At 46.0% G+C, this 17,457-nt stretch overlaps 1 protein-coding gene across 1 annotated transcript in view; it reads left to right on the top strand.

The window, feature by feature from the left end:
• The window catches only part of LOC137438340 (adhesion G protein-coupled receptor F5-like), a 152,720-nt gene that overhangs the window by 111,380 nt on the left and 23,883 nt on the right, over positions 1-17,457 (top strand). The window contains exons 14-17 of the mRNA XM_078767001.1: positions 6,395-6,898; positions 7,018-7,875; positions 7,974-8,015; positions 8,166-8,210. Coding sequence (XP_078623127.1) covers positions 6,395-6,898; positions 7,018-7,875; positions 7,974-8,015; positions 8,166-8,210 — 1,449 coding nt within the window. The remainder of the gene's footprint in view (positions 1-6,394; positions 6,899-7,017; positions 7,876-7,973; positions 8,016-8,165; positions 8,211-17,457) is intronic.

Here is a 17,457-nt window from a genome sequence, read left to right as displayed (position 1 = left end):
GGTCGGAAGTCGGAACTCATTGTCGTCAAATAAATGTAGCCTGTATGTTTCACTCTTTGTCACATGCCGTTGGTCCCATGTCAATCGGATGAAGTTGAAAAATTAACGTTACGAAGGTTCTCTGGGACGTACTGATTCCGAATAATGAAGTTGAAAAATTAACGTTCCGAAATACGCTAATTACGCTAACAGAAGCGCTGGAGGGAGCACTGCGCTCCCTCCCTTAGATTCCCTCCCTCTTCTGCTAGCGCTAATTACGCGTAACACACTAATTTTAAAACCCGAAGTTTTTTTAATTTTAAGGTGTGCTGTAGTCAGAAGCGCTAGAAGCGCTGCGCTCCCTCCCTTCGAATCCCTCTCTCTTCTGCTAGTGCTAATTATGCGTAATACGCTAATTTTAAAACCCGAAATTTTTTAAATTTTTATGTCTCCGTGACATTCCTGGGACCATCCCGAGTCGAACAGTACTTTCCGCTCGCAAATCCGTCCACGGGTTCTCGAGATCTTAGAGATTGTAGACACATAGATACACAGACACAGAGGCCAACTCTACTTTATATATATAGATGTTGTTAAAAGTTTATTTTGTGATTAATTTGTGATTGGAGTTATGTTGTTTGGAATGAAAAAAGAGATATCGAGTTCAAGTAAATGACGACATGCCGTGATGGTTTCTACTTTCGAAACATGAACTTCGCAGATCGCCATATGCAGATTCGCCACGCACCCACGATCGATGTTTCCATATGTGAACGTACCCGTTTGTTTGCGAACGGGTACGTTTTTCATGGAAGTCCTCCACGAACTTGCCGTCCATGTCTGACGTGCGACTGAGGGTGCTACAGGAATGTGGAATTTATTGGTTTCATGCTTTAGCATTCGCCATATCTGCATTGCTTGTTTGCTTCTGACCTCACACCCGTGCGTAGCACGGGTATCTCACTAGTCTATACAATATGAGTTCCCAAACAAAGAACTTCGATGCAAGAGGAGGCCATTCGGCCCATCAAAGTCTGCACCACTGTCACCAACGTATGGTTGTTTGTCTGAGTTATAACTTTTTGTCCCGATGATGAGCTTTAAGCAAGGAAGTAGCGCATACCATTTTAAAAGTATTTTGTATGACTGTGCTGGGGTTTGAACCGCCGACCTCCCAAACTCAGAACGAACTGTCCAACTATTACACCACAGAGTCTATAATGTAGTCTCAAGAAGAGTAGTCTGAAGATTACGTGGAGAATCAAAACTTGTAAATCATCACAAAATGCAATTCCTTTGAGAACAAGCCACAGGTGAACGACAAAATAAGCTTTTCACAAGTTGTCATTAATATTCGAGTTCGAAGATCTTATCGGTGCGTTGTGGAACTTTGTAAGGTCCGTCATAAGGTTGCTGCAAGGGTTTCTGGACAGTCATGAGTCATGACGTACACATGACGTACGAATAAGTGGGTGCACTTAGAAGACTCCTGCGGCATAAAAATCGGACATGATGAAGGCATACATGTTGGTGTAACCTGGAGGCCCTACGTAGCTGAACGAAGTTGGTTGGCATAGTTGGTGGTGTCAGGCAAGTTGTCATTTGGCTGGGAGACGAAAGCAGTGCTAATTATCCTGTGAGACAAAAAAATTACCCTGGGAGACGAAACAGTGCACCGTACACTAGCTCTGCAATGGAGCAATGGAATGATGGTTCATAGAACACAAAAAGGTGCAAGTCAGGTGTGGACAAAGGCCCTGTCGATGGTAGGTGTAATGATGTTGCCTATCGATGTAGCCTATGGCCAATGGGAGAAGCAGTCAACACAAGTCAGTAAATAGTGGTGCCCGTTTGAAGGTGACAGGGGACTGACAAGATCCAAATGGGCCCTGTTGAAATGCCTATCTGGTGTTGAAAAGCTATTGAGTTATGCGACAGTAGGACAATGGATCTTGCAGCATTGATATTGAAGACATTGCTTGGTGTGTAGGCGAGATAGGGGGGCACCTCCGGGACACAAATGTGATCCCGGGGGAGGAGGCTGTTTCACAGCACCACTTGGTTGTCTGCGACATAAGGGTGAAAGGTGCGAGGAGAGCTCGGCGGGTGAAGTACCAACCGAGAATGAAGGTATGGAGGTTGAAAGAGGTGACAGTAAGGGAGGCATTAAAAGAGTGGCTGAGTAGGGTAGAGGATGATGTGTTTAAGCTTGAAAGTGGTTGGATGTCAATGAAAGATAGTCTGTTGGGAGCCGTTGGTGAGGTATGTGGATGGACAAAACGACCACCGAGGAACTCGGAAACATGGTGGTGATATAATGAAGTTGGAAAGAGGATTGACGAGAAGAGGAAGAAGTTCAAGGAGTGGCAGAAGGCAAAGGGTACGGGGGCAGAAAAAGCAGAGCATGAAAGTTATAAGGCAGCCAAGAAGGCTGCAAAGAAAGAGGTAGCAAAGGAGCAGGAGGCATGTAGGAAAATGTTCGGAGAACGCTTGGATTCGGAAAAGGGTCAGAGAGTGGTATTCAGGATTGCAAAGCAGATAGCGAAAGAAAGGTGTGATGTGATGGGGGTGAGTTGCTTGAAGTATGAAGTGGGACAAATCGTTGTGGACCCAGATGGAATTAAAGGAAGATGGAAGAGACATGGAAATGCTGTTGAATGCAGAGAATGAATGGGATGGCAACATAGAGAGTAACCCAGTTTTATGACCAGCAGAGAAGATAACTGAGAAGGAAGTTGAGGAAGTGATAAAAGCAATGAAGAGTAGAAAAGCGGGAGGGCCGACCGGAGTTGTGGGAGATATGTTGAAGGCAGCAGGAAGTTGGGGTGTGAAGAGAACGACAGAGATCTGTAATCTGGTAGTGAAAGAAGGCCGCATTCCAGCGGATTGGGAACTGAGTACCCTCGTTCCTATATACAAGGGGAAAGGTGACCCTCAGGACTGTTGCTCGTATCGAGCGATAAAGTTATTGGAGCATGGAATGAAGGCATTGGAAAGGGTGTTGGAGAGGAGGATAAGGAAGAAAGTGAAGATCGACGAAATGCAGTTTGCATTTATGCAAGGAAGAGGACCGACAGACGCACTTTTTATTGTAAGGCAGTTGCAGGAGAAGTACATGGAGAAGAGGAAGAAGTTGTTTCTTGGGTTTGTTGATCTGGAGAAAGCATTCGATAGGGTTCCACGTGAAGTAGTGACATGGGCATTGAGGAAGTTAGGAGTGGAGGAATGGTGGATCAGAGTAGTGATGGCAATGTACAAAAGAGCGCGCACAGCTGTAAGGACGAAGGACGGGAACAGTGGTGAGTTTGAGGTGAAGGTGGGAGTGCATCAGGGGTCGGTACTAAGTCCACTACTATTTGTAGCTGTGATGGAGGTGCTGGCTCAGAACGTAAAGGAGGGTTTACCGTGGGAGTTGTTGTATGCAGATGATCTGGTGTTGATTGCAGAAAGTATGGATGGACTGAAGGAAAAGATGAACAAGTGGAAGGAATGTATGGAGACAAAAGGTCTGAAGGTGAATATCGGAAAGACGAAGGTGATGGCAAGTGGTAAAGCATGTGGTGAGGTAGAAAGAACTGGGAAGTGGCCGTGTGCTGTGTGCAGGAAGGGTGTCGGAGTGAACTCCATTCAATGTACAATGTGGGCTGAGTGGGTTCATCAAAAATGTAGTGGTCTGAGAGGGTCATTAACCAGTGTGGCAGCTACATTCAAATGTAAGGTGTGCACAGAGGGAGCTGCAGATTGAGGAAATGTTGAGTTGGATCTTGGAGACGGCGTGAAGCTGGAAGGTGTGAAAACATTTTGCTACCTAGGAGACATGCTGAATGGAGAAGGTGGATCAGACTCGGCAACGGTTGCTCGAGTGAGATGTGCATGGAAGAAGTTTCGGGAACTGAGAGGCGTGCTGATGAAGAGGGGAGTGTCATTGGAGCTGAAGGGAACGGTGTATGCTGCATGTGTGAGAAGTGTTATGATTTATGGGAGCGAGACATGGGTAATGAACGTAGAGCAGCAACGAAGGCTGGAAAGGGTGGAAATGCGAATGGTTCGGTGGATGTGTGGAGTATCGTTGAGAGAGAGGAAGACAAATGATGAATTGCGAAAGATGATGGGAATAGAGCCTGTGATTGATGCTGTGAAGAGGAACAGGTTGAGATGGTTTGGTCATGTGTTGAGGAAGGATGAAAGTGACTGGTTGGGAAGAGTGATGGAAATGAATGTAGAAGGAAGTAAAGGACAGGGCAGACCGAGAAAGACTTGGCTAAAGATGGTGGAAGAAGAAATGCGGGCAAGGGGGTTAACAAGGGGAGATGCAGAAAATAGGGCAAAATGGAGAAGATTGTCATGGGGACCGCAAGGCTAACCCCGCGCTTTAGCATGGAAAATGGCCTTAAAATGCATGTTGTGTTTGTTGTTGCTTGGCCCTACGGCGCACATCGGCATTGGTGCATGACCAGACGTAGTGGTGACGAGTCGCTGGGTTGCTCGAATGCTCAGGTGCGCAAGTGGGTGAAGAGTATCGGTGATTTTACGACGGAATGCCTCAGGAATTGAAAGGGCATGACTGTCCCATCTTTGTATCGCACACAAATGTAGTGTTTGGCCCTGGGATCGGTACTTTATGAAATATAAGCGAACTGGTTGCAGACTACAGATGGTGGAGCTCCGTGTCCTCCCTCTGTGCTGCATTAAAATTGATGGCTATTGTGTTGGCAGACAACAACGCCAATACCGCGATGCTTGAGAGAGCGTCGGCCACCAAGTTCGGGATTGTTTTGATGTGCCAGATGTCGGTGGTGAATTGCAAGATATAACTGAGTTGGCAAAGTGTGCGAGGAGAGTGAGAACCTCAATGGGTGGATAGAGTAAAAGTTAAAGGTTTGTGGTCAGTCAGGACAGATAATTATTGGCTGGCCTCTATGAAGTAGTGGAAGTGCTTGATCGATAAAACAATGAAAGGTTTGCCTGGCATTGAGTTGGCCGAATGGCATTCAAAGGAATTCAAACAAGCAGAAAGGTGTGGTGACTGCTGTCTTTGTGATGTCATCTGGATCCATAAAAATCTGATGGTACGCATGAACGAGGTCGACCGTGGAGACAATTGTAGCACCATGGAGTGAAGCGGTAAAATCCTGAATGTGTGGAATGGGGTAATGGTCTGGAACAGTTGCATTCTTAAAGGACCAGTAATCCCCACAAAGACTCAAATCCTCAGGTGTCTTTTTGGGTAACATATGCAAAGGTAAAGCCAAACTGCTGGACGATGGCCTCATGATCCGACGATGCAACATAGAGTCAAACGGGCAATACATAATTTATTGGGTGTGAGTCGGTGAGCACGTGCGGAAACGAGGGGTCCCGTGGACTCAATGTAATGTGTGACCTTGTGTTTGATGGCCTGGATTGTCGCCAATGGGCACATTATTGATGGGAAGTCATAAAATACTTTCTGAAAAGGGCAAGTGGGCGTGGATGGAAGACGCATGATATTCAGCGACGAAACAGTGAATGCTTTACCTTGAACACCAAGCTGTGTTGAGGCATCCAATAAATGACAATGTTTGACATCTATGAGGAGATTGAGATGATGCAAAAAAAATCCATTCCTAAGACAGAGTATCTGGTGTCGGCAATAATAAACACCCATGGAAATGAGCGATATAAACCCAAATCAACCTGGAGGAGGCGTTCTCCAAAATTAGCAATAGGACTGTTATTAGAGGCATGTAATGCATATTCCCATTGATTTTTCCAATCAGCAGCAGATGGTGGCACAACACTCACCTCTGCTCCTGTATCCACAAGAAGGTCCACTAGTATGATCCACAAGGCAGAGAAGGTGACTGGCATATGGCTCAAGTGAACTCCGCGCCACTAGATGTGGGCCTCATCATTTCACTGTGGCCAATACGAGCATGGTGCTCTACATTGACGCACATTAGCACTCAAGGTCAAGTGGTACACAAATCCAGAGTGTTCACGGAAGGTGAAGGTAAACGGTAGCATGAGGTACTCTTTCAGTCGAGGAAGGCTTCAAGTGCCCCTTCTATTTTCACAGGTGGTTATCACATGAAGTATGTTTGTAAAGTTTTTTTGTTTCAAACAAAATGGTTCGCTGCTCCTTTAGAGGATGAAACATTGTTATAGAATTTTCACTCAAAGCTTTAGATTTCTAATTTCTTGAAGACTGTTTCTTTGTCAGTCAGTTTGAGAAGCAACAAAAGCATGAATGTTTCATCAAAACAAAATAGCACCGTGTCCTACTGACCATTTCAAATAAGGTTTATGCTCTTAACAAAAGCAAATGTGTAAATCAGAGAGAATGCTGTGCAGATATCAAATCTTCAGAGACAATTTACTGAAGGTACTGCTTTGCAAGAAACCAACTAAACTGATGGTTTTTTCTCTTTTGCAGAATTTTATGAATGTAGCAAGCAACTTGCTGGATGGCAACCTCACCGATTCATGGCAAAAGATCAACGACAAAAATGGAGAATGGGATAGCACAAACATCCTCAAATCAGTAGAAGACCTCTCAGGTCTATTTGAGCCCACTGATAACACTTTTGAAATAATAGAAACCAATGTACAACTAAAGGGGAACCGCTATAATGGATCCAAAAATGATTTCCAGAAAAGCTTTCCAAACACAATAATCTTCATTCCATTCAAATCTATTTTTGACCAAATCATTACAGTGACGAGTATATATTTGCCAACAATGTCCGAAATCCTGCCCAAGCGGTTCCCAAATTCGAGTAAGAATTATTCTGTGGGTAGTGCTGTCCTGAGCACAGTCATCACTCACCATGACAACAGCAGCAATGACAATAGCGACATGGAGATATCAATGAACTTCACCATCTTGAACAATTCCAATCCATACGATTCTCTTTGCACGTTTTGGGACTACAGTGCAGTAAGCAACTAATATATTCCTCAAACTGTTGTTTTTATCATGTTTCATATTTTAAGGACCATAACACAACAGCTGCTGTACAATACTGACCTCTAATTAATGTCTTACCTGCATTTCAGAACGGGGAATGGTCCTCGACAGGCTGCAACGAGACCGTGGAAGGAAATCAAACAATGTGCACTTGCAACCATTTAACGAGCTTCTCTGTGCTGATTTCTCCAAAAACTGTAACTTCCCTTGGGTTAGAAATAATCACCTATGTTGGTGTGGGAATCTCCATCGGAGCCCTCGTTGTGGCCCTCATCATTGAAATCTTAATCTGGCGCTTTTTTCAAAAGAACCAGATCTCCAAGATCCGTCACATCATTCTCGTGAACATTTGCCTCACTTTGCTTTTTGCTGACATTTGGTTCTTGATGGCTGTGTCACCACTGGCTAAAGAGAGTTTCTGCATTGCTTTAACATTCTTAATGCACTTCTTCTACATGTGCCTCTTCTTTTGGATGCTTTGTGAGGGATGCTTTCTATTTTACAAAGTTGTTTTCCCTTTCCATGTTGCCACATCAACCAGGATCAAAACAGCATTGTTCATATTGGGCTATGCCTGTCCAACGATCATCACCGTGATAACCATTGCGGTCACACAGCCGAGAAACATCTACAGACGTGAAGAAACCTGTTTCTTAAACTGGGATCAATCACGGGCTCAACTGGCATTCGTCGTTCCAGCTTTCATCATTGTTGGGATAAACTTCATCTTTCTGGTGGTGGTCGTGTACAAGATTTGCACGCAGGGCAGGATGGGAGTCGTCGGCACCAACGACGACATCGTTAAGCTGCAGCGTATCATGCGCAGCCTCGCCATCAAGATGCCCGTCCTGGGCACCACTTGGGGAATTGGCATTTTTGCTTTCGCACCAGGAGCTGCACAGAATGAAGGCCTTCATTACACATTTGCCATTTTGAATGCCTTTCAGGTAAGTCACCATACTCACACTGGGTACTTTCACAAGCATCCTTTTTATGGCTTACAGAAACACTTTTTTATGCTGAGACAATCTTTTCTATTTTTCAGGGATTATTGATCTTCATTGTGGATTATCTTGTGAATGCAACAGTAAGTCTGCCACAAATAGAATCAAGTGTTATATTTATATAGAAATGCTGCATGGTGTCTCCAAGATTGAAATCAGGTCATGATGAGTTGACAGTGGTTAAAATAAATGAAATGTTTTGTTTGTTGATAAAATTTCACTTTTGTTTGCAGGTGATGCACCATTTAAAGAGGGTCATCTTTAGTTATTCCTGGAAGGTAAGTGTTAGTTATTCTTCTGTTGTATTTTTGGGTCCAATAAGATTCTTACTTGTCAAACAGATGCATTTTCCACACCAATATTGAAAAACAAGAAAGATGCGAAATCCAAATAAACAATAGTTTCTATGGAAACAGCAATTTGGCAATTTCGAAAATTGACCACAAACGTATCAAGTGTTTTACATAATTGGTTGTTATACATAACAAATTTGGCTGATATATTTTCAAACGGGGTGAGTTACATGTTTTGGATTGTCTTGCCTTGACCTTTGACAAATTTTGCCAATCTTTTACACACAAATAAACTGTGTAAGTGTCCATTTGACATATTGAAAAATTATTGAGGTATGGCACTAAGATCACAAAAAGTCCCATTTCATTATGATGTCATGGTCAAGGAAACCGTTGAATGTCAAAATCCTTAAATCAATCCTTCTCATTTTTCATGTACCAATTCAGTGACCAATATGCAAATTCAATTCAAACTTGCAGAGTGTGCATCCATCGGTTGGGTGGAGTTTGCACATTACTTACTGAAAAAGTACAGTCTGTATATTGTATTGCAATAACACTTTTAGATGTTTGTGTGGAATGCATCTAAATTTAGACCAAAGGGTCCGATGGGGCCAATGGGGGCCAAGAGGTCCAAAGGGTCAAAGAGGTCAAAAGGATGTATGGGGTTTTTAAGGGGTCCAAACCACTAAAGGGTCCAAGGGTATAAAGGGTGTATTCCAATAGTAGTTACCATCTGAAGGGATCTAAAGGGTGTAAGGTGTTTAAAATGTCTCAAGGGTCTCAAGTTTAAAATGTCTTTTTCAACATATTTCAACATACAGCTATTTGATCTTCATTTCAACAATATTGATAGATAAAGGTGATATAATATAACAAATATCATGAAACATTTACATTTTGTAGCCTATTGTATAATTTAAATAAACATAAATGCAAATTTCGCATGTGGAAAAAGTAAGTACACCCTTGGCTCGAATAGGTGGTATTGCCCCCTTTGGCAGAAACAACCTCAAGTAGGCCTTTCTTATAACTGTCTACCAGTCTCTGACATCGACTGGAAGAAATTTTTGCCCACTCCTCCATGCCGAATTATTTCAGCTGTGCGATGTTTGAGGGGTTTCTTGCATGCACAGCTCGTTTCAAATCCCCCCACAACATCTCGATGGGATTTAGATCCGGGCTTTGACTTGGCCATTCCAGAACCCTCCATTTCTTTCTTTTCAGCCATTCCTTGGTGGATTTACTGGTATGTTTCGGGTCATTGTCATGTTGCAAGGTCCACCTTCCGTTGAGCTTCAACTTTCCGACAGATGGCCTCACATTATCCTCTGGTACAATGAAGAATTGGTAGTGGATTCTATGATGGTGAGCTGCACAGATCCTGATGCAGCAAAGCTGCCCCAAACCATAATATTTCCACGACCATGCTTTACAGTTGGTATGAGGTTCTTGTGCTCAAATGCTGTCTTTGGTTTTAGCCAAACATGTCTTCTGGTACTGTGGCCAAATAGCTCTACCTTTGACTCATCTGTCCAGAGCACATTGTTCCAGAAGTGCTGGTCTTTGCCTCGGTGTTCATTGGCAAACTTTAGTCTTGCCCTGATGTTCTTTCTGGACAGCAAAGGTTTCCTCCTGGCACACCTCCCATGTAGATCAAATTTGTAAAGCCTCTTTCTAATGGTAGACTCGTGCACTTTGACATCAATAGTGGCAAGAGCTACCTGTAGGTCCCGTGATGACATTCTGGGGTTCTTAGAGACTTCTTTCAGCATCTTGCGGTCTGCTCTCGGGCTGAACTTGCTGGGGCGGCCTCGCCTGAACGTTTGTTTGTTTGTTTGTTTTGTTTTTTGTTTTTTGTATACAAGATCGAGGCTCGTGAAAGAGAGAACATGAATCACACAGAAAGACAAACCGACACATAAAACATATAACATCGGGAGCGGTAGACAAGATGGGGAGAGAGGGGGAAGGACACAAACACAACATTTGAGAGCAGGGACCGAGAGACATGGAGACATTGAGAGATCTGTGGGAGGGAGAGGGCTTTGGCGGGGGGCATGGGAAGGGGGGGGGGGGTGGGAGAGGTATAAAACATATGGACACTGCATATAAAACATCTTTCCAGGAAATAAGTTGGAATTTCAAACAAGGTGGATCTGGGATGAATTAGTGGGGGTAGAAAAGATCAAGGTTTGGGATGGGGAAAGATAAGATGGTGGTGAACAGCTGTTTTAAAGACCTGGAGGGAGGAGTGGGATTGAAGGGAGTGTGGGAGTTTGTTCCAGAGACGGGAGAAAAGAGGAATGAAAGGGTGAAGGTGAGCAGAGAGCCGAGATTTTGGCAGTTTAACCATAAGAGGGTTGCTGGCAGATCTTGTGCGACCTGTAGGAATATTTGGGGGACAAAGCACAGAGAGAGCTGGGGGAGCAAGGCCGGAGAGGAGTCGGTAGAAGACAGAAAGACCACCTACCTGTCTGCGGTGAGTGAGTGAAAGGCCCTCGGAGATAGCTTCATCACGGGAGATTCCAATGATTCTGAAAGCTTTGGTTTCAACAGCGTGAAGCCGAGCTAGGTGTGAGGCAGGAGCACTGGCCCATAGGGGAGAACAGTATTCCATTGAGCTGCGGATGATAGCCTTGTATGTGGTGAGGAGCTCAAGTTTGCCGAGGAAGGACTTCGCACGACGGAGGATGCCCAGTCAGTGACTGGCTTTGGAGGCCAGCTTGGAAATGTGGTTTTCCCAAGAAAGATCATGGCAGACAGAGACCCAAACGCTTGAGCCACAAAACTTCTTGGAGAGGATTGTGAGAAAGTAGATGGGAGGGTTGTCCAGTCGATCTTTTCGGAGAGACATAGTAAGAGTGTGAGATTTGTCAGGATTGAAAGACATGTTCCACTTGTTTGACCAGTCTGTGATTTTGTCCAGGTATTCAGAGAGTGAGGAGGCTGCAGACTGCCGATCTGAGGGAAGAGGAATGGAGGGGCAGAGAGTGGAGTCATCAGCAAAGAGATAGAGAGGATTTTCCAGAGAGTCGGAGAGATCATTGATAAAGACCAGAAAAAGCACAGGGCCCAGAACACTGCCTTGGGGAACTCCAGCCTGAACAGGAAGGGGAGATGAGAGAAATCCATTCAGGGCCACACATTGTCTACGACCAGAGAGGAAGTCCGCAAGCCATGCATGGAGATTTCCATGGATACCATAGGAGGAGAGTTTGGTGAGCAGAGCTGGGTGCCAGACCGTATCGAAGGCACGTGATATGTCAAGGGAGACGGCTCTGATTTCCTGTTTGGCATTGAGGACCTCCATCCATTGTTGAGACAGCAGAAGCAGCATGTCCAGAGTAGAATGACCTGGTCTGAATCCAAATTGATGATCGGAGATCAAGCCATTGGAGAAGAGGAAGGATTTGATATCCAAAGCAATGATGGATTCCATGACTTTGCTGATAATTGGGAGCAGGCTGATTGGTCTGCAGTTGCAAGGATCTGTTTTTGCACCTTTTTTGTGTAAAGCGGTAATGTTTGCTGATTTCCAGGATGCTGGCAGATGACCTTGAGCAAAAGAGAGGGTGAAAAGAACAGAGAGAGGGTGAGATAGAGCGGCAGAGCAGGATTTTAGGACCCGTGGGCTGATGCCGTCTGGTCCAGCTGCAGAATCAGAGTCGAGGTTTGATAAAACCTCCTCCACCTTGTCAGGAGAGAAGGACAAAGAGTCCAGGAGCAGTTGGGTTCGACTGGATAAGGTGGGTACAGAGAGAGAAGGGTTTGGAACACAAGATTTTGAGGCAAACACAGAGTTGAGGCATTCGGCTTTTTCACATGCGGTGTCAACTGTGTAGCCATTTGAGGTAAGGGGGGGGGGGGATTGAGGGGGAACAAACGCCAGAAACTGATTTGACCAGACGCCACCAGGATTTGGAGGAAGGAGACAGGTTTGAGAGTTCATTCTTGAGTGTGGAGAGATAGTGCTTCCTTGGCACTCCTGAGGGTAGACACACACTTGTTCCGAGCTTGGTGGAAGGAACTGGGATTGCCTTCAGTTGGATTAGCCTTCCAAGAGGCAAAGGCAAGTTGTTTCAGGGCAACTGCCTCACCACAAGATTCAGTGTACCATGGATGGGAGGAAGGGTAAGACAACTGAAGACGAGATGGGATAAATCTGTGCATGAGAGAGAGCAGTTTGCTTTGGAAGAATTCCCAAGAAGAATTGATGTCAGAGGCAGTGGAGATGGGAGACCAGTCCAGATGATTGATGGCTGCTTGAAGACCGTGCCAGTCGGCCTGAGTGAAATGCCAGACTCGGCGATGCTGAGGAGGCTCTCTGAGAATGGCCAGAGAGATGTCCACTTTAACAAGCATATGATCAGAAGAACCGATTGGGGCAGAAGAAGAGCAGCAGACATTAGCAGGGAAGTTTGTCATAAGCAAGTCTAGAAGAGAAGATACACCATTGGCTGAGATCCGGGTCGGGAAATTGACAGATTGTGTCAATCCCAGTGAGTCGCAGAAGTCCTTTGCTGAGGTGCCATGGCTGGTGAGAGATGAACCCACACCCAGCCAGCTGGCATGATGACAGTTGAAGTCACCACATATGATGAAGAGAGAGTTGGGATGAGTGGATAGAAGTTGGTCCATTTTGTCAGACAGTGAAATGTAAATGGAGTCATCACTGTTTGGAGGACGGTACAGAACACATATGAACAAAAGGTGGGAGCGGAGTGGAAGCCGTAGCCAGAGGTACCCCTGGGGGTGAGGTGGAGAGAGGGCAGTGCAAGGAGAGTGAGGAAGAGAGTTTTTGATAAAGATAGCCACGCCACCACCAAGACGAGGCTCAGGTCTATCATACCGGAGGAGGGAGTAACCAGGAAGAGATATTAAGGAATCAGAGACATCTTGAAGGAGGAAAGTTTCTGTTAAGCAGATCAAGTCTGGATTGTCAGAAGAATCTTGCTCACCAATGTTCGCTCCAGACCGCAAAGCAACGATGCTTCTTGTCCGACTCCACTCGCTCCGCCTTCTTTTCTCTCTTCTTCTTCTTCTTCTTCGTCGTCGTCCGGTTCCCGATCCGGTTTCCTGTTTCTTTTAAAACATTAACTTTTTTACCTTTTGAAAACAGTTCATAAACAATAAACCTTTTGAAAACAATAATAGTACATGGAATAAAAAATATTAACAGTGGATGAAAACCACAACAACGGAAGTGACGAATCCGTAACAGGTAGGCAGTGATATGTAGAGTCAGGTAGATTTGTGTAGGTATCATGCTCCGGATGTCGGGTAAGATCACCATGTAATAAGTTCTGTTAAGCCGAATGTCGGAGTAAGGTGTATCTTCGTCCCCATCACGAGGGGGCAGGGCATGTTAACTAGCTTAGGGCATAAGAATAAATTATCCCTTGTAAGTCTTAGCCTATGTGATTTATCCTTTGTCCTTTTTGGCACTGCACCATGGACACTAGTGAGGAAGTGCCCATTAATTGCACTAAATAATAACCATAAAACAAACCGGAAGCCAGTTCTGAGCACGGCCATTTGGACGCACCAGCTACATCGCCACAGAAGACAGGCAGGCCGAAGACACGCCCCGAGGAGCCGTGATTGGCCAAGGAGGAGCAAGAAGCTACCCGTTGATTGGTGGAAGGAAGGCCGAGGAGGAAGCAGAGCGCCGATTGGCAAGGACCACCGATGACATCAGAGGCGAGCAAGAAGCGGCGTGCTGATTGGTGGAGAAGAGCTGATGACGTCATGACCCCGACGATAAAATAACTCCAGGACGGACATTTTCACTCCTGCCTTTCGGCCTTCACGCTTTGATCGTGCCCTGCTCTTGCCCTACTTTGGTTCCCTTGTTTTTCTCCCTCTCGCGTTTGTGCTTGGACCGGCCATGTTCAGAGACACCACCAAGAGACGTGCAGAGTTTTGCAGGCGGAAACGACGCGCGGCTTGCCGCTACAACGTGATGAGACCTAGTACAAGCGCTGCAGCGCGAACGGGTTCAACGATGCCGAGTTCCCGCCAACGCGAGCATTTTGCACGCAACGCCGGCCAGACCTCCAGGGCTTTGGCGATTCCTGGCGAGCCCCTCTCCATCCCCCCCACCCCACCAGCTCATCAGAGCTAAGTGCACGATAAACCACACGTTTTTTTTAATTTTCCAACGTTTTATCCCTTGATCTGTGTTTCGTTCTGTGTGCGGGAGTGCTCCATTTAGGAACTTTGTTTTACTGTCGCGTTTTCTTTGTCCCGGCATTCCATTTTAATAAACCTGTTTATTTTTGTACATTTTCAATCCGCCTCGGTTTGAGTTACTTTTTGCAGGTTGGGACTGCCGGCGATCGCAACAGGTAAGCTTCAGCCTCCTCTTCCCCTTTCTTCCCCCGCGTATATAAAATCCTCATTTAGGCATCGCCTTCGAGTTAATGCTTGCTATTGGCTATCCGTGATTCTCCTGGTGTTAACTGAGAGGGAATCACATGACATTTGGCGTCAGGAGTGTGGGATTTGAACCTAGCGGACATTTTTGTGTCCGGAGGTTGCGAGATCGACACTGGCTGGGTGCAAATTGCGCCCAGCATTCGGAACCAAATTTTTCGTAGTACCAAGGTGATAAAAAAAAATTTTAAATAGTCGATTGGTGTAGGGAAGGGCGCAAACAGCACATCACTAAATTTAAATTTTCTTACTGAGGTAAAAATAAATATGCGCGCGGGAAAACTGCTTCCTCACAGCGGATGGAGGGGGTCAGCGATATGGAAGAACGGGTAGGGGATGCTGAAGGCTCTGAAAGTGAGCCGGGGATAGAGGAGTGTGAAATTAGGATTGAAACCTCCCGCATCCTGAGTATTAGTCCACCCCCTCCCCCATATGGGAGCGGGGAACAATAGGAACGGCGGCAATACCTGACCAGGCCCTGACTCAATTATTGAGGAGAATAAAGGAAATGAGTGAGCAAATGAATAATAAAATGGATGCCCAGAATAATAAAATGGATGCCCAGAGTGAACAAATGAAGGGAATGAGTAACGAAATGAGGGAAATAAAAGAGGATGTTAATAAAAATGGGAAACAGATGGGAGAAATGAATGCAAAAATTGATGGGTTAAAGGAAGAATTGGAGGGACAAATTGAAGGGAAAGATAGAGGGAATGAAAACCCGAATGAAGAAGCAGGGAATTGCAACAGAATTTGAATTAGAACGGGAGGGGACAGCATGTTTGGAGAGGGAAAATGTAAATACGGCATGCGTGGAAGTAAATGGGGAAGATTTGGAAGTAAATCGGGAATGTTTGTTAAAGGAAGACCTGGAAGGTTATCGGGCTGGTGTGAATGCCGCAATTCACCAGCAGGGGGAAGAATTTGGAATTGTGCAGCACCAGGGCGGTTATGCGGAGCAATGGGGTAAAGATATTGAAGGTCCTGGTGATGGAACTGGACCAGGTATTTATTGATGAAGGCCTGTTGGGGCCAGGACAGATTGAGGATATGAATGATCGTTTTAAGGCCATTTTCCCCACTATAGCGAGGGTTAGCCTTGCGGGCCCCATGACAATCATGGTTCCCTGTTTGAGGCAATGTTTTTTTTATGGCCGGATGCCCTTCCTGACGCCAACCCTTAGTCGCCTCTTACGATGTGTGCAGGGATACGGTGTACCTATTCTAAGCCGGGGTACACACCGGGATCATTCATCCCAGCAAGCTGGTACTCAATGTGCTGACCTCGGAAGGATGACAGGCTGAGTCAACCCCTTGGTGTTAAATTAGCGATCGGCTGGGATTCGAACCCAGGATCCTAGGATCCCAAGCCAGCAACCTAACCGCTAAGCCAACACCAGGCTATGGTGTTGGGGGATGGGGGATGTAAATTATTTGACCCAGTGCCTGGACACCTGTGACGGTCCCATCGAGGAAGTGGTTTCTCAGGTCCAACAGGGTCTGGGGGATGAGGTGAGTCGGTCGGTTGATGAGGTTAAGGTGACCGAGGGGACCCTCACCACAAACAACAAATGGGTACAAGAGGCTCCGAAATTGAATACCCAGCAGGGGGGGTGTTTTGGCTCCGAGCTGGACTTGGATATGGAAGTGTCGGGAAATAGAGCCTCAGAAGAACTGGTCCCCATAGAGAATGCGGAACAGCTGCAGGGAGGGGCAAAACAACTCGAGGAGAGGGAATGCGGTTGGGCACACGAGGCCAAATTTTTTTTTTTTTTTTTAATTTAAAATGTGAAATTGATTTGGCACAGCGTTGGAGGGAGTTGGTCCATGGGCAGCGGAATATGGACCAGGAGAGGTCATTGGGGTCGGCCTCGGGGAAAGGTTGCCCCTTTCGAAATTTGGTTATGCCTGCCAGCAGGGGAGCTGTGCTGGCGAAATTTGGACGTGGGGTCCGACCATGGGTGGCATGGTCCGACCTGGGCCCCACGGGGGATATATATATATATATATATATATATATATATATATATATATATATATATATATATATATATATATATATATATATATATATATTGTTACAGACGCGGTTGTGGATGTTGGTTTACCGAGCGGTTTGGTATGACCGCGTCTGCACAGTTTACCCGATTATGCTCGAACGTTGGCCGAGTCGCGCTATGCTAAATCAATTACGGAAAGGACACAGCGGCTGGGTTAAAATGACACGACACCAGGGGTACAGTTCTCAAGACCTCCGGAGGAGGTTATAATATTGCGGAATGTTAGATTACAAGGACGAGAGACAGCATAGTAAGGTAGGCACTTAATCACGGTCTTATAGTAACCCTGACAGACGACAGATAAACGGGACAAGACTGACTCACACGGGGATTGATGGCAAGGAAAGGCAGGTAGTCGATGGCTCAAGGTGCACTCTTGGCTCAGGGACAGGATACAGTACGGTCCAGTAGATGCAGGGAGGTGTCACAGCGCTCGGAGGTGGCGTCTGGTTCTCCTTCGTGGCTGAGGCGCATCTGACGTCACGTCCGGTAAGTGGCTGCGTATATCCGGCGGGGAGTGACACGCCCTCGGCTCGTTAGCTCCGCCCCAGATGGAATCGGCCCGTTGCTTCTTATTGGGTGCGGGGGTTACCGGGCTCCGCCCTTGACGAGGAGCTGACAGCCAGCCCCTTCGTGGTAACCCCGTGGGCGCACATGGCAATGGCGGCTAACCAAGCCGGTGTGAGGACGCACACTCCCCGCGCGCTGTTGTGGTAGTTGTTGTTGTAGTTGTG

This window comes from Myxine glutinosa, chromosome 13 (assembly GCF_964187855.1).
Source record: "Myxine glutinosa chromosome 13, kmMyxGlut1.1, whole genome shotgun sequence".
Classification (NCBI taxonomy): Eukaryota; Metazoa; Chordata; class Myxini; order Myxiniformes; family Myxinidae; genus Myxine; species Myxine glutinosa.
Note: the sequence above shows the minus strand (reverse complement) of the source record. Positions and strands in the feature narration are given on the sequence as shown.